The sequence below is a fragment of the Moschus berezovskii genome, chromosome X (assembly GCF_049115385.1).
Source record: "Moschus berezovskii isolate FMDL1 chromosome X, NW_MosBer_1.0, whole genome shotgun sequence".
NCBI lineage: Eukaryota > Metazoa > Chordata > Mammalia > Artiodactyla > Moschidae > Moschus > Moschus berezovskii.
Genome location: NC_142488.1, coordinates 353,826 through 370,510, shown reverse-complemented (window position 1 = coordinate 370,510; position 16,685 = coordinate 353,826). Strand labels below are relative to the sequence as shown.

Sequence of the window (16,685 nt, the reverse complement as noted above, 5' to 3'; positions counted from 1 at the left end):
CAAATTTCAATAAAACATTTATAAATTGCATCGTGTTCACGTGTATTGAAAAGTCAGCATATTCCTAAGCTAATTTTTAATAAATTAGGCACCAGTTTTTTTTTTTTCTTTTTTTAATGTCGAGCTTGTCCATGTGATAACCCCTCCGCCAACCCAACCTCCCAAACTTGGTGGGGGGAGGAGAAAAAAAAAAAAGAGCAAAGTGCCTCAAACGTATGTTTGTCATGGAAGTCGGCTTATCCGTAAGGGACGCTGGGACTCAGGGCTTGGGGTTCCCCGTTGACTTGGGGGAGCATTAACAGTGAAGCCGACCAGTGGGAACACTGGGCTAGGGGAGTTACCAGCAGGGCCGGGGTGGCCGTGAGATTAGACACCAACCCCTTCCTGTTTTAGAGTCCAGATGGCCGCACAGGGAACACACTTCATGGCCGAGCACGCAAGTGCCTGCAATCAGGGGCAGCTGGTCAGGGGTCCCAGCTCAGATGGGAGCAAGCTGGGTGGGGGGTCCCTGAACCCACCAGGGACGTGTGAGGCTCTTCTGAAGATCCGCTTCCCAGGTGGGGGATGCTAGCCTCACCAAAGGCGCGACTCTGCGAAGGTTGGAAACACACGCGTGGCCGGTTCCTTCTATTTGCAGCTAGCCTGTGCCACAACCCAGCCTGCACTCGGCCTCGGTCACAGGGAACAAAGTCACCCTATAAAACACGACAGCAAAATGACCTCCGTGACCCCTCCAGAAACGAGCCACCAGTGGGATCTTTGCACCTCTCTGCTGAGCGAGCAAAACTTCTCCAAGGCAGACACTTCATCAACTCAACGGCGAAAGTGAAAGTGTCAGTGGCTCCCACGCGTCCGACTCTTTGCGGCCCCCGGAACTGTAGCCCCGCCAGGCTCCGCTGTCCATGGAAATTCGCCAGGCAAGAACACGGGAGTGGGTTGCCATGTCCTTCTCCAGGGGATCTTCCCGACCCAGACATCAAACCGGGGTCTCCCACATTGCAAGCCGATCCTTTACCATCTGAGCCACCAGGAAAGCCCAACATCAGACGCTAAGACCAATCAAGGCAATCCCTCCCCCGTTGAGATAAAATTGCAAATTTCCCAGCCTCAGAAGGAAAAAAAAAATCTGTAAGAAAGACATGGAACCGCAACAACCCAGCTGAGAACAAGAGTTTTCGCTAAACTGGGAGTCCCCATCGAGAAAGACCTCTCTGACCAGGGTCTCAGGAAACGGAACCGGCTGTGTGGACCGGGGCCCGTCCTGGAGAACACAGCCGCGCGGCCCTGGGCGCGACGCCGCAGAGATCTGGTAGAACGTTTGCACACACGGGCCCGCTTGCACGTGGATTTCACAACCAAAAACCCCACGTCCGGTGCTGTTCGGAGGGAACCCGTCCACTTTTCTTCCTAAGGGATAGTCCTCGCCTGGTCTGCTCCCTCTGGAAGTGGCCGTGAAAGACTTTGAGAAGGGGGCCTTGTCTTCACTCAGAGAACACCGAGAACAGCCAAACTACGTCCACCGCGGTACATTTTCTGTCCCACGGCCGCTGGGAAGAGACCAGGATGGCTCAGAAACCGCCCCGGGGAGACCAGGAGCTACACAGAACATCTGCCCACCCCAGCACGGCCTGCCGCCTGCCGGACAGAGAGAGGGCAGAGACCAGGGAAGAACTGACCACAGCTGGGGCTCCAAAAGCTCGCTTCTGTCCTGGAATTTCTGGGAGACACAGGAGGCCAGGAGCCGCCGTCCACCCTGAGTGCCCTGAACAGTCATCCGCCTGCACCCCCAGACTTTCTTCCTGCCCAGAGAGAGGCCACGCCAGCTCCTCTCACAGCCCCCTACCCCCTCAAACAGCTCAGGCTCCGTTCAGTTATGGGGGCCCCCCATCCAGGAGGGACGCCCCCGGCTCACCCCATTTAAGGCAGAGAAAAGGACGAGATGACACCCCCATCCAGCAGGCCTCCCAGCCTCCCAGTGGGCAGCTCTATTTTAAAACTTCAGTTTCTGCCAGACTAGACCTCACGTGTGGAGAGTCAACGTTTAACTACAATGGATGGATGATAACCCTTCAAAAAAAAAAAAAAAGGCACGAACACATTTCACCTCCAACCTTTGCCTTCGATTCTAGGATAGACGAGGCTCATTTGCTGTCGTGTCCCGCTCTCTGCGACCCCGTGGACTGTAGCCCGCCAGGCTCCTCTGTCCATGGGATTCTCCAGGCAAGAATACTGGAGTGGGCTGCCATGCCCTCCTCCAGGGAATCTTCCCAACCCGGGGACTGAACCTGTGTCTCCTGCATTGCAGGCGGATTCTTTACCGTCTGAGCCAAGGCATTTTGTAAACAATATAAAGCAAAGTTGCAAGTTGTATGGGCTTTCTTGGTGGCTCAATTGGTAAAGAAATTGCCTGCCATGCAGGAGACCCAGGTTCCATCCCTGGGTTGGGAAGATGCCCTGGAGGAGGGCATGGCAACCCACTCCAGTATTCTCGCTGGAAAAATCCCATGGAGAGAACTTTTTTTAATTCACAACCTTTCAGAAGGAGACCTGCACATACGAGGCAAATTCCATAATGCCATGAATGCTGGGAGCAAGGCTTGCAAGTGATTTAAAACTACGCAATTTTTTTTTTTTTACCCCATCTCTCTCTTCATCATCTCAGAGCTTTAGTTGAAATTTCAAAATTAGAAAAAAAAATAATAATACTATGTCAAAGGGGCCTTCTGATTAAAAGAGTTTCAGATGTTGTAAATGAATCTACATTTCAGGTCAGTGCAAAAGTAGAATGTGTTCCCTTACACGGAAGGAGAAAAAAAAATTTTTTTTTCTTCCTTACAGAAATGTAGCCAAAAGAAGGGGTTAGGGGAAACAGTCGGCAAGACTTAACTGCTGTTAAGCTGTTTTAGAAACAGACTGGACCGGCGGGGCTTTGGGGAACTAGGTAGCAAGTTCTGTCTGGGCACGCTGAGGCTGACCAAGGCAAACAAACAGACCAAAAAAAAAAAAAAGACAGAAATGCACATTTTCGAGGTAGACAAGCCCAGCAAGGGTGCACCGCCACCACAACGGGCCTCTCAGCCCAAGCTGACACAGCACATGCAAAGCCCATGGCCTCCAGCTCAACCTGGGAACCTCAACACTTTGGATACGTGGTGTCAAGCGACTGGGGCCCCACCGCCCCTGACCTGTTGCTAAGACAGAGAGCTGTGTGAGGTTCACACAATGGGCGGGCAGGGGAAACCCGTGGACAAGAGGGTAAAAAAAAGACCTGGCTACCCCTAGAAAAGTGAAGGAACGTGAAAGTCACACTGTCATTTCCGACTTGGTGCGACCCCGTGGACTGTAGCCCCACCAGGCTCCTCTGTCCATGGGATTCTCCAGGCAAGAACACTGGAGTGGGTTGCCATTCCCTTCTCCAGGGGATCTTCCCCACCCAGGGATCAAACCCGGGTCTCCTGCACTGGCAGGCAGGTTCTTTACCAACTGAGCCACCAGGGAAGCCCCACACCTTAAAAAAAAAAATCTCTTACAACAGCCTGCCTGGAGGAGGCGTCCCAGAAACAGCTCAGCCCCTCCCCGCCCCCCACCCCCATCCTGGTTTCATTTCAAGCCACACCTAGCTCACTTCCACCTCCCGGAAGCACTCCTCTCCTACCCGGGTCATCCCGGCACTGGGCCCGAAGCATGCAGAGGAGGTGGTGGGGGCCGTGGAGGTAATGCCCTTCAAAGTCCGGAGCTGACAGGGTCAAGAGTGGACAGCTTTCTTTTTTTTTTTTTTTTAAATCTATAATATTTACAATATTGCACTTTCCTGCACATCAATGCATGTCACTCGCGTGGATGCTTCATCAGTTATTCTTATTAAACCTAAACCACCGTGCCCCTCTGTCCCGACTTCAAGTCCTTTCCGCATCGGAATTCTGCAAAACAGCCAAAGACTGTCCATTCGAGGGGGACTCGAAAAGACTGGGGGGAAAGTTATCAAGTCGCCTGTTGTGTGGCCCAAGGAATCCTGAATCTGGTGCGCCGGGGCCAAGCACGGGACGACAGGGGCCCGTCAGGCCGCCGGGCCTCCCCCGGGACGGTCCCAACGCGACACCCTGAGGTCCCCGGTGACCAGCATCACCTTGGCCAGGCCGTGTCAAATGCGCTGCGTTATTGCTACCTTTCAGGCGAGGGGTTAGGGGGGCGGTGGGTGCGCGGGCCGGCCCAGGAGGGAGTCCCTGCTTCCGGATGCCCGAGTCCACACTGAAATCCACACTGGGGTTGGGGGCGGAGGGCGTCCCGTAGCTCCTTCTCCGATGAAACTTTTCCGTCCGTGGCAGGGAATACAACCGCGCGCATCCAAACGTCGGCATCTTCAGAGGAGACCAGCCCCAGATCTTTTTTTTTGTTTCTGTTTCCTAGACTGAGAGATCTTGGAAAGGCGCGTGGCGCAGGCCGCATGCACAGGGTGGGAAGTGGCAGCCGCAGGCGAGGGCGCAGGGCAGCTCCACGTGGCCGAGGGTCGTCCCGGGACGCACGGACCGCCCCAAGAGGGGGCCGAGTGGGGGTGGTCCAACCGTCCCCTGCTCGCTCTTCCCGCCCCCGCGACCGTCTCCGCGACGCCCTGGAGGCGCCGTGCGCTCCCCGATGTCCCCTCCCGAGGCCTGCAGGGGGTGGAGAGGGATCTCCCAGGGCGGCCCCGGGGCGGCGAGTTCGCTGCCCCCTGGCTCCGGGGTGTCCGTGCGGCCCGTCGAGGCGGAGGGTGGGGGGCGGTGCGGGCAGCGGAGGGGCGGGGTGCAGGACGCCGCGGACGGACGGACGGACGGACGGAGGGGCGCACCGGGTGGCGGGGCCCGGGGCGCGCGCGGGGGGCGGCGGGCCGGCGGGTCAGAGCCCCAGGGCCTCCGCGTGCTTGCGCGCCTTCAGCCTTAGGTCGGCGATACTGGAGTTTTTGCTGTTGCTCTTCGCCGCGGCGGCCACGACGGCGGCGGCCGAGGCCGACTCGGCCAGGGAGGCGATGGGCAGCCCGAAGGGCGGCGGCGGGAACATCAGGTAGGGCGCGTGCGCCGCCAGGTGCGGGTGGAGGTGCGGATGCGCGTGCGCCACGCCTTCCAGCTGCAGCTGCGCCTGGACCTGCGATGGGAGACCGCGCACAGTCAGAACTTGTGGGGCGCGCGGGCTCTCCCGCACCGAGGACCCCCCAAGCCAGGGGACCACCTCCCACTGCCCTCCGGACACCCGGTGTCCGGATGGGAGTCACTGCGTGTTCTGGGGTGGGGGGGCGGTGCGCTTTCCTGCTCCGAGGACCCCTCCCCAGACCAGGGAACCACCCCTAACCAAGGGACCACCCACCAGGGGGCCACCACCCAACTGTCCTGTGGACACCCGGTGTCTGGATAAAGGTCATTGCCTGTTCTAAGGGGTGCTTTCCTGCCTCAAGGACGCCCCCCAGACAAGGGGACCACCCCTAACCAAGGGACCACCCACCAGGGGACCACCACCCGCTGTCCTCTGGATACCCGATGTCTGGATGGGGGTCACTGGCTGTTTTGGGGAGGGGGGCTTTCCCACCGCCCCAAGGACACCTCCTCACCAGAGGGACACCTCCCCACCAGCAGACCACCCTCCACCAGGGGACCACCACCCACTGTCCTCTGGACACCCGATGTCTGGATGGGGGTCATTAGCTGTTTTGGGGAGGAGGGCTTCCGCCCCAAGAACAGTTCCCCCATCTAGGGGACCACCACCCATTGTCCTGTGGACACCTGCTGTCTGGATGGAGGTCATTGCCTGTTCTAGGGAGTGCTTTCCTGCCCCGAGGAAATCCCCCCAGACCAGAGAACCACTGCCCAACCACTACCCACTGTCCCCTGGACACCTGATGTCCGGATGGAGGTTGTGGCGGGGGCGGGGGGGTGGGGATTTCCCAGCAGGAGGACCACCCCCCCAGACTAGGGGACCACCCCCCACCAGGGGACCACCACCCACTGTTCTCTGGACAGCTGATGTCTGGATGGGAGTCACGGGCTGTTTGGGGGAGGGGGGCTTTCCCACCCCTAAGGAGCTGGGGGATCTGCACAGATGCCCGGGGCCACTGCAGCATCGGGGTGTCTACAGCTGGGAGCCCCTCCTCACCTGACCGTCAGTTGACTGTTTGACGTGCCCCGGTACTCGGGGTCCTGCCTATAGCTCAGGCCTCGCCCACCCCCACACACAGCCCCTTCCCACGGACCAGAGTCTGGGAATCTTCCAGAAGACTGTTGTTTACTGTCTGAGCCACAGCATTTCATAAAAAATGCAGAGCAAAGTTCCAACTTAGATGGGCTCCCTGGTGGCTCAGATGGTAAAGGAGACCAGAGTTCGATCCCTGGGTCAGGAGGAGAAAATGACCATCCACTTCCAAAAAGAGCACAGCCAAGTCTTCGAGCTCCCAATGGTCTCATTTCAGAGGGCCCAACGCTGACCCCACGCCTGGGCAGCGGCCCCTGTAATAGCCAGGGGCCGTTACAGGCCTGGGGCAGGGGTGCTGGGGTGGGCGAGGGGCCCCGCCCTGGAGGTTGGGGGCGGGGTCCGAACGAGCAGGGTGCAGACCCCTCCCCAGGCCGCAGCCCCGGACTCCCTCTCTGCCTTCAGCCCCAAGGGAGTTCCCAGCCGAAACCACGGTGCCACCCCTAAACGACCCTCCATGGCGAGACGGCCCCCCACGGTGTCACCGCTACACGACCCTCCACTGTGAGACGGCCCCCCACGCTGTCACGCCGAGACAACCCTGCAGGCCAGGTCAGACCCGCAGACCTCCAGGCCCTCGGCACCCACGGGCGGAGACAACCCCCAGGCGTGTCCTGCTTGCTCCACCGGAGCACCCCGACGCTCGCCCCGCAGCGTGCACGCTCCCACCCCCCACGCTGGGCCCCCGCCCACCCCCGACGCCCGCCCACCAGCGTGCACGCCCCCCGAACGCCCTCACACCCCCTCCCCTCGCATGCACGCCCCCCCCACACCCCGCAGCGTGCAGGCCCCCACCTTCCATGCTGGACCCCCGCACCCCCCCACTGATGCCCGCCCACCAGCGTGCACGCCCCCCGCCCCACGCTGTGGTTCCTACCCCCTGGCTGGGGTCCCCCCCCTCCGACGCCCGCCCACCAGCATGCAGGCCCCCGCCCCCACGCTGGGCCCCGTTCCCTCCCGCAGCAGCGGGGCGCCCTGTAGCCCAGCTCCCCCGCAGGTCCGGCCACGCGGCCGCCCACCCGAGGCTGCTCCAGACCAGGGGTGGTGGCGCGGCCCCTGGGGCACCTGGACCCCGAGGGCCTCTGTCCTCCGACGCCCCGGCTGCCCGCTCCTTGCACAGGAGTGCCTGCGCGGCTGGGAGCTGGGCCCGACTCCCCCCTCCGCGCCCCCCCAACTCTGAGGCGCGGGGGCAAGGATCACTGCCCGCTGCAGAGAGGCCGGGCTGGCTGCAGGAAAAGGTCCTCACGCACGAGTGGGAGACGCAACCCCGCTCCGTCCCCGAGAGAATGGGCGCTTGCTGGGTGGGTAGCATTTTTAATTTTCCCCTCTGACTTTCGTAAACAAATAAAAAATCGTGTGGCTTTCTGTCCCAGTCGGCCCTCAAACAGAACTCTCCGGAGTTTTATAGCGTGATCGGGTTTACAGGGCTTCCCTGGTGGCTCAGTGCTAAGGAATCCGCCTGCAATGCCGGAGACCCGGGTTCGATTCCTGGCGGGGGAAGATCCCCTGGAGGAGGGCATGGCAACCCATTCCAGTGTTCTTGCCGGGGAAACATCCCACGGGCCGAGGAGCCTGGCGTGCTGCAGTCCACAGGGCTGCAAAGAGTCGGACGGGACTGTGCAACTAGGCGCACAGCACAGAACAATGGGTTTCTAAATATTGCGCTTGTGAAAAACTGGCTCGCCTTTCGTCCCCTCCCAGGGCGGGTTAGAGGAGGCGGCGGCTCCCCTGGTGGGGGGAAATGAAAATCAAAACCGAGCTACCTGTTGGAAAGGCATCCTCAGCGCGCCCATATTCACGTAGGGGGCCACCCTGCAGGCGTCCAGGTGGCTGGCCGTGCCCAGGATCACGCCTGCGAGCAAGCACAGAAGTGAGCCCTCCGCCGGGCGGCCTCCCCGCCGCCCCCGCCTCCGTCCCCGGCCCTGCCCCCTCCGCCCCCAGCGCCCCGCACCCACCTTTGTGCATCTGGTTTTCCTGCTTGCGGCATTTGGCTCTCCGGTTCTGGAACCAAACCTGGGGGCGGGGCGGACACACGTGCACCCACTTCGTGAGCGCAGGCAAAGCCTGCTTCCCTGACGACGCCAGAGGCTGTGCAAGGCGCCTGGGGTTCCCGCCCCCGCCCCCTGCAAAAAGGCCCCCTCGAGGCCTCCCTCCCCTGCCCCTGTCTCCCCAGCCCCAGCGCAACTGGGCACCTGGAGCTGACAAGCGCCCTCGGCTAAGTGGGGATAGAGCCTTAGCATCCGTGAACCGAAAGCGAGCAGCTGGGCCCTCTCTGCTGTGTGCTCAGCCGCTCAGTCCTGTCTGACTCTGTGGCCCCGTGGACTGCAGCCCACCAGGCTCCTCTGTCCGTGGGATTCTCCAGGCAAGGATACTGGAGGGGGTTGCCATGCCCTCCTCCGGGGCATCTTTCCCACCCAGGCATCGAACCCAGGTCTCCTGCGTTGGCAGGTGGGTTCTTTACCATCTGAGCCACCAGGGAAGCCCAAGAGGATCCTCGGGTGGCCGTGGAGAACCTTCCATCGTTTTGCGCAGGGCAGCTCCCACTCCAGCCCATCAGGCCACTGGTCCAACCTGACCTTCCACCTCCTGACCAGCCTCCTCCCTAATCAAGCTCTGGGGTCCAGGAATTTCCATGTCCTCCAAGGCAGCCCCCCCTCCTTGGAAGCCTGGAGGGTCCCAGCTACACACCCCAGAGTCCTGACCATTCTTGATTCCCAAAGACTGGTGCACACACACCCCCACACACAAAATGCAGACCCTGGACTTCAGGTACAGGAACTGGAACTGGAGGGGCTCAGAGTCTCTGGAAAGGGTGTTGAGACCCACGCAAACGAGCATCGGAGGCCTGACGACAAGATCGGGGTGTGACGCCCCACGCCCCCCCCCAGCGCCCCATCCAGTCCTCCCCCACACTCGCTGCCCCCCTTCCTCCAAACAGTCCCATGCAGATGGCATCCAGGGCTTCCCCTCCGTCTGGGGTCCTCAGCCCTTGACGTTTCCTTCCTGACTTTCTCCAAAACTCCCCCTCCAGCCTCTCACACCCCGTCCCCTCCGTGGTGCTCCAGGATCTCACAGGATAACTTGGGCCACGTCCCACCTCTGGGGGGAACTCGGGGACCCTGCGAGGCTCCAAGCCCAGGGCCTGGGGCCGGACCCTGCCCAGGAAACCTCAATCCCATGGAGGCTGCAATCAGCCTGGACTGCAGGACCCCTGAACTTTTTCCCTCGCAGCCTCTTTTAAGGGCCCGTTTTCCATCCAAGGCTGACCTCTAGGACCCGCCTGTCCTAACAGAACTGACTCCCCCACCCCACCAAGCGTGGGAAAGCTCACCCTGCCACGCTGCAGGGAGCCTGGCAAATTTGGATGCCCCGTTGCTCCAAAAAGAATTCTGCAAAACCGTGCCCCCTCTCAAGATGTGTGGAAATTCACAAATCCTGATTGCGTTTCCAAAGGCTGCACTCCACAAGTCCTTCCCTACCCATGAACCGCCCCAATCGCCGCTGCCTTGCACTCAGCTTGGGACTGGACTGCTCTCGGTTTCCGACCCTTCCCGGACACCTCCGTCTCCTTGGGGTCCGGTACCCGGCCATCCTCAGCACAGGATGTGAAAATTCGGAGCCAGACGAGAAAATTCTGCACCACCACCCCCTCCCCCCGCCACCACCAAGCGCATTTTTTCCCCCGAAAACAGAATCCTATTTAACTCTTAGAAAGAAAACTCACTTTCCCTTCAGCACGGGGAAAGAAGAAAAAAATAAGATTACGGAGAATAAAAGTGATGAATTAGCCGCTGCGTTCGGCGGTAATAAATCAGTCTTGGGGTGATTCACGATCAATTCCAATTAGTCCTGAATATGCTAAGTAAAGCACACGACAGTGGTTTAGACAGTTATTTCTTCATTAAGGATCACTCGCTGATTTCTCTCACAAATGCTGTAATCTGATTTCCTTTTGATTTCCATTACAGACAGTGAATAATGACATTTAATTTAGCTCTGCGCCATAAACCCAAAGATATTTGTCGTAATTAAATTACCGCCCGCGCCTCACCGTGGTCTCATAACTTTCGATTATAACCCTGACAGCTGGGTGATATGAGTTTTCCAGTACAACACTAAAAATAAAAGGTTAATAAGGACCAGCTTCCAAAGGGTCTTCAATTTATTTACAGCAAATTTCCACTCTAAATTGAAACACTATCCTCTAACAACACAGGACAGCCTGTACCGAAAAGGATTACCCAACAGTTCAGACTCAGGATTAAAATATAATGCATTTAAGGCTCTTCCTTTTTGAGTCCACTTCCCCCCCCCCGCCCCCTTCCCTGGCTTCGGCACAGCAGGGTCCGAGTTTTAACTAATTGGTTTTTATGACCACTTTCTGCCTTCTCTTTATTACACGATGCTTTTCCCCGTGGCCAATTGGAAATTATTTCTTCTATTCCCATGTTTATTTTCATTATTATTTACAATCGTTAAATTGTAATCCAACTCTGGATCAATAGGCCTGTACCTCACTTTTCCCATTTTCCCAGCTCCTACCCGCCCCCAACCTTTTTTTTTTTCTTTTTTTTTTAGGGCTTTTCTCAAGATGTGGAGCCACCCAAGAAGCAATTTTCTGCCAACTCGGTCTCTCCTGCGAAGGTGCTATTCAGTAATAGACTACTGAAAGAAATAGTGTGGAATTAAATTACAAGTAATTTATTTTTATAGAAACAGTACATCAAGGCCTGGGAGATATTACAGATCCCGGGCAGAGAGGCTGTGAAATGACATAAAAGTTGATGTCCCCTTCAGCAAAAGTTTAATCTTTTCATTAATTTATATAGGGCAGCCCCATCCATCTTGACGGAGAAAGGTGGCCAGGAGTCCCCCCGCCTCACCGCCGCGCGCCCCTCCGCGCCTCGGCCGCAGACGCCGGGACCAATGGGCTCGGGGACGCGGTCCCCAGAGCCAGCCGGCCCGCGGTCCCGGGCAGGCGGGCAGCATCCCCGCGTCAGGCCACGGAGGATCCTGGACACGCTGGGGGGACTGCGGCATCCGCGCCTAAGAAATCCCGGTTAGCGCGGGCGGCAGGGAGGCAAAGGGAAGGAGGCAGAATGCAAACACCTTCCCCCGCTGCTCCCCAAATGAAAGCCTTTGTAAAAACGCTTTCCGTGTTCTCGTTTCGTGCGTACAATCTCAGCCCTGTCGTGCTCAAGCACGTTGATCCTGCAGCTACAAGACAGCCGTTCTTTCAAAGCCCCGGCTGCACGGCGGTCCCCTCCCCCCCGTGGGCTCCATGAATTCCATTTATTTAAATAACCAGTCCCCGGAGCCCAGAGACCGCGACCCTCTTTTCCTTCTCTCGGGCTCTGCTGTCCTGCCCGGAACCGTCAACGCGGACGGAAAAGCCCAGCACGACTCGCAAGACGCAGCGTCGGCAGCGCCCGCAGAGGGGGGCCCGTCTGCGAGGGGGTCTCTACCACACACACCCCCATCAATAAACTCGTCCGCTTCCCTTCCACGTTTACACCAACCACGAGGTTCAACTGAAAATAATAAAAACGGGAGCGCCCCCTCCCCCGCGCACGTGCGGGCGCACCCCACCCCACCCGCCCGCAGCAGCCGGTGGCTCGCCAGATGGGGACACGGCCAGCTCCATGCGCCCGCGTCGCCGCCCCTGCGCGTCCCCTCCCCGGCCCCCGCCCGGCGCCGCGGCTAATCCGGCCCCGCGCGGGCAGGAGCCTCAGTCACCGAGACGCGGACGGAGGGCGCGCCTGCCAGGCAGGGCGCGCGCGAGACCCCGGGGATGTCCCCGAACGCCCACCCCAGCCCCGGGGTTCCGCGCGCTCCTGGAAAGCGCCCCCAAGGCCGAGGGGGGCGCGCCCCGGGGGCCGCGGGCCTCACCTGCACGCGCGCCTCCGACAGCCCGAGGCGCTGGCTGAGCTCCTCGCGCATGAAGGCGTCGGGGTAGTGCGTCTCGTCGAAGAGCCGCTCCAGCTCGTTGAGCTGCTCCAGCGTGAAGTTGGTGCGGCTGCGCCGCTGCTTCAGCTTGGTCTGCCCGTCCTCGTCCTCCGACTTCACGTCGTCGCGCTTGTCCTTGCACTCGTACAAACCTACGGGCAGGCCGAGGGCACAGCGCTGAGCTCCCCCACCACGCGCCCCGGCCCGAGTTCCCCGGGGCCCCCGGGGGCCGCGCAAAGCCCCTCCGCCGGCCCCCACCTCCCCCGGGCCGGCCCGCCGGTCCTGCGTGCTGGCAACACCGGCCCCGCGCAGTGCGAACAGGCCGCGCGCCGGGAAGCTTGGCTCGACGTGGCCCAACGCTGGGTGCGCCCACGGGGCGCGGGGCCTCGGCGGACCGCGCGCCCTGACGCAAAGCTGCGTGGACCCGATAAAGCACACCCCGCAAGCAGGACGCGCTCTTTTGTAAGGACTCCGAACCCGGGCCGGCTGGTGTATCTTGGCCTAATCTCCGAATAGTTTCCTCAATTATCCACTTCGCCTCTGTTGACACACTGACAGAACCTAACACACACACCCTCCTCTTTTATTTTTTTTTTTTCTGGAAAGGGAATCGGGTGTTAAGTATTATTACATCAAACACGCATAGGCAGAGTCGCCCAAGTATGGGGGTCCCTGGTGGGAGCTCCCACGAAGAGCTCAGGGAGAGGCCAGGCCTGGCAAGGGGGCCAGGCCAAGGAGAAACCCTGTCCCCCAATCAACCCCAGCAGGACAGGGGCGGCTCCAGCCAAGCCAGAGCCTCCGATCGGCGGACCTCATCTCCCTCTGATCAAGAAAGCAAAGAAGAAAACTGTTAGTCGCTCAGTCGTGTCTGACTTTGTGAGCCTACGGACTGTGGCCCGCCAGGCTCCTCTGTCCATGGGATTCTGCAGGCAAGAATGCTGGAGTGGGTTGCCATGCCCTCCCCCAGGGGCTCTTCCCCACCCAGGGATCAAATCCGGGTCTCTGGCACTGCAGGTGCATTCTTGACTGTCTGAGCCACCAGGGAAGCGCCCCCCCCCCACCGCAAGAGAGCAAAGCCATATTTTAAGGCACATGGGTAGGCGTCTAGGGGTGCCCCCAAGAGCACAGTTTCCTGACTTCCTGTTTTGCCCCTCCGTCTCTTGGATATATTGTCACGCCCCAACAGGACTCCAGGAGTGCAAACTCTCTCCGGTCCAAAAATTACAGAAGCATCTGTATTTGCTGGGGGAGGGGGCAGTAAGGTCAGGATCAAACAGATTCTAACACAGACACCTCTGCTTCCCACCTCCAGGAAATGCAGGCCCACACCAAAGTCAGGGATTGAAAATAAAAGTTGGCTCCCCAGTCGCAGAGATGGTGGAAGCCAAAAGACCCTGATGCTGGGAAAGATTGAAGGCAGGAGGAGAAGGGGACGACAGAGAAGGGGATGGTTGGATGGCATCACCGACTCGATGGACACGAGTTTGAGCAAACTCGGGGAGATGGTGATGGACAGGGAGGCCTGGCGTGCTGCAGTCCATGGGGTCCCAACGAGTGAACAACAACATTTTAGCAGCCCTTGTGGTTTTTTTGTCGGATCATAGGGGCTACGGGGGTGCAGGCAGAAAGGTCTCCCAACACCCTCACTAGATGTCCCCTCTGGGTCAAGGAGAAGACAGTGGCTTTCCCTAAACTCTCTCCAAAGTGTCTGGGCTTCCACGACTTCTGAAAAGAGTCCGGAAGCACTGCAGAAGCCCTCAGCCATGAGCCCAAAAACTTGCAAAGGGGGAAAGAGTCAAATTCTCCGTGAGGCTAGGGGAAAATCAGTGAAAACAGCCTGTCCCCCAGCAGGGGTTCCTAAGATGCTCACTAACCCTGAAGTCCTGAAACATCTCTCCTCAAGGCTCCTGGGCACTGGGCACCCAATGCCCTCTCACCTCCTGAGACGAATGCCTTTCCAAGGATGCCCTACTTCTCCGCCACAGGGAAAAATATCCTTTCCCAGAGGTAGTCCCGTCTTGACTTCGTAGTACAGGTGTCTTAAGCCTGAACCCCAGAGACTTGACCCCAGAATGAGAAGCTGGCCTTGAAAGTTCTGCAGAACCCAGGGCAGGCTCTGCAGAAACCACAGGCTCGGCAGTTACACGCGATCCGGGCGCTCAACACCTCCGAGTCTCTCCAGACCCCAGCTTCTCCCGCCTCTCCATTCTGCCAATTTGACCAGGGCGGCTCAGCCCTTCTGGAGGGCCAGGGGGTGGTCTGCAGAGCCAGACAAGCAAGGAGCAACTGCGATTTTGCTTGCTTCTACTTTTTACAGCCCTGTCTTTCTCTTCCTGTCTATTTAAAATAGAAAACAAAAAGGCCTCCATTGTGCTCTGCCCGCTTTCCAGGTGCCAACTGCCAGGGTTCTGCTGTCCTGACTGTCCAGGGGTGAGCCGAGGCAGGCAGAGGGGGAACTCAGCCTTTAAGGAGGATGGGGGAAGCCGTGAAGGGGCCCGGGAGGTCAGTCGCCAGGCGCTGTAAATTAAAAGTAGGCCCTGACCGGGGCTCAGGCCGGCAGACAGCCGCGTCTCCATCAAAGCACACCGTCTTTGTAGGAATTACAGGGCCAGGTGCGCGAGGCCTCGCCAAGGGGTGAGCCCTCAGAGGTAAGACGATCCGAACCCAGTCTGCGCTGGACTCTGACGGGGTCGGGGTCTTATCCGGACTAAGCCTTCGCGAGCCTTCTGCCTCCGCTAAGGTCAAGGTTTCCAAAGGCAGTCAGGGCCAGCCTCGAAGCCCCGCGTGCAGGAACTCCCCCAGAGAAGTGTCGGACCCACGGACTTCCAGGGGTCAGTGCCGACCCCTCTCGACACTGCAAGAGGCAGACACGGGGACCCACGCCCCATATGGCAAGCTTCTGTTTCTCCTCGCTTTGTCATGAGAAATATAGACCTTCGGACGCTTTCAAACGCTCCCCGCTGAGAAATCCAGCCAGTTTTATTCCTCTGATTTATAGCTGCCGGCTGCCCTGTGTACATGGAAATCCGCCCCCGGTGGGGACCATCTCGGCCCCGCTGAGAAAACCCTTGTAAACAAGCCTGCCCTCGCGGCTGCCTCTGCAGTCAACGACAGCGCCGAAACGCCTCGGAGATGTCAGGAAAAGCCGCAGGATGGGGGTCCTGCCGGAGGGCCCGCTGCGCCCTGCCGACCGGGGTCTGGGCCTCCACGTGCGCGCGCGCGAGAGAGAGAGGTTCCCGAGCCTCCCCGGGCCCTTCTGCCCCGCGCAAACCCTGACCACCTGCGGGCACAGGGCTGGTTTTAATTTCACGGGCCCCGCGGCAGCCAACATCAAGGGAAACTTCTCCCCAAGAGGGCCCGGGGCTGAGAGGCGAGGGAGGGGCCGACGCCTGCCAGCCGGCGCTGCCCCCGACGCGGCCCGTTTCTAGCGGGGGAAGCGGGCAGGCGAAGGGCGCCCAGAGAGAGCTCCGGGGCTCGTCCCGGGGCACACAGACAGCCCGGCGGGCACACGAGCGCGCCGCCGCCAGCCTTACCCTCGACCGGCCCTGACAAGCCCACACACCCGGATCGCTCTCCATCCGGGGAAAGGGCCCGCCGCTGGCACCCAGTGCCAACGCCCCCCGGGGAAGCGGTGCGCGCAGGCCCCGCGCCGCTGCCCGCCCTCGGATCCAGTGCCTCCATCCGCCCCTGCCTCCTCGCTTCTCCGGCCGCTTTCTTTCTTAGGAAAAGCCTGGCGACGGGTGGCGGCCGGGACCCTTCTGCGTCCGAGCCGGGGCTGTCACGTTCAGCTTTTTGGGGGGGAGTGAAACGAAGAGCCCACCTCGGCGCCCCCCTCCCCGGGGCCTCCGCGCAGCGCAGAGCGAGACGCCGGGCGGCCGGGCTCGGTGGCCACGGGAAGCGCCGTGCCCGGGAGGGGCCCGGAGCCTGCGCCCGGCCCGGCTTACCTTCCGCCGCCCTCCCCGAACCGAACTCTTTCAGTTTGTCCTTGTCGGCGTCCACGTGGTCTTTAAAGAGATGCACCGGGCAGTGGCCGCCGGCCTCCGTTATGTCGTGGAGGGTGGACTCCGAGACCCCCAGCTCCCGCGAACGCGCCAGTCCGCTCTCCAAAACTTCCCTGTACGTGATGGACTCTTTCTTGCCGCCGCCGCCGCCGCCGCCGCCGCCGCCGTCTTTGCTTTTCTGGTCAAAAGATTTGGATACAAAAGCCGTGAGTTCTTCCATGGCTGCCTGGGGGTGTGGGGGTGGGAACGGGGAGGGGGGCCGCGGGGGTCCGCGGGGCTGGCGAGGAGCCGGGCTGTGGTCCGCACGCCTCCCGCGCGCGGAGAGGACCGTCCGTGTGAAGGCAGGTCCCTCCTGCTGTTATTTATGCCTTTCAATTTGAGATCTCACTATTTATACGCGGCTACCTCTGCGCCCAACCCCCAACGCTCTCTGTCTGCAGCAATTACACCTCGCGGCTCGGCGGCGGGCGCACGCGGAGGCGCTGTCTCTCCCCCACCTCCAGTCCGGCAATTGGTTTTCTTTTG

At 60.1% G+C, this 16,685-nt stretch overlaps 1 protein-coding gene across 1 annotated transcript; it reads right to left on the bottom strand.

Annotated features, from left to right (window-relative positions):
• Positions 1–4,872: 4,872 nt before the first annotated feature.
• Positions 4,873–16,380, bottom strand: LOC129535007 (SHOX homeobox). The gene is made up of 5 exons (XM_055393564.2): positions 16,104–16,380; positions 12,103–12,311; positions 8,169–8,226; positions 7,977–8,065; positions 4,873–5,118 (listed from the first exon to the last, which is right to left on the bottom strand). Exons 1-5 carry the CDS (start codon positions 16,378–16,380, stop codon positions 4,873–4,875), a joined length of 879 nt encoding a protein of 292 aa, XP_055249539.2.
• Positions 16,381–16,685: the final 305 nt, after the last annotated feature.

What these genes read in the sequence shown, in the direction of transcription:
- LOC129535007 (XM_055393564.2), bottom strand. Translation starts at nt 16,380, where the DNA reads ATGGAAGAACTCACGGCTTTTGTATCCAAATCTTTTGACCAGAAAAGC. An exon ending in TGTCGGAGGCGCGCGTGCAG is followed by an intron (nt 8,227 to 12,102) that starts GTGAGGCCCGCG and finishes CCCCGCCCCCAG; the next exon opens with GTTTGGTTCCAGAACCGGAG. An exon ending in GGAAAACCAGATGCACAAAG is followed by an intron (nt 8,066 to 8,168) that starts GTGGGTGCGGGG and finishes GCTTGCTCGCAG; the next exon opens with GCGTGATCCTGGGCACGGCC.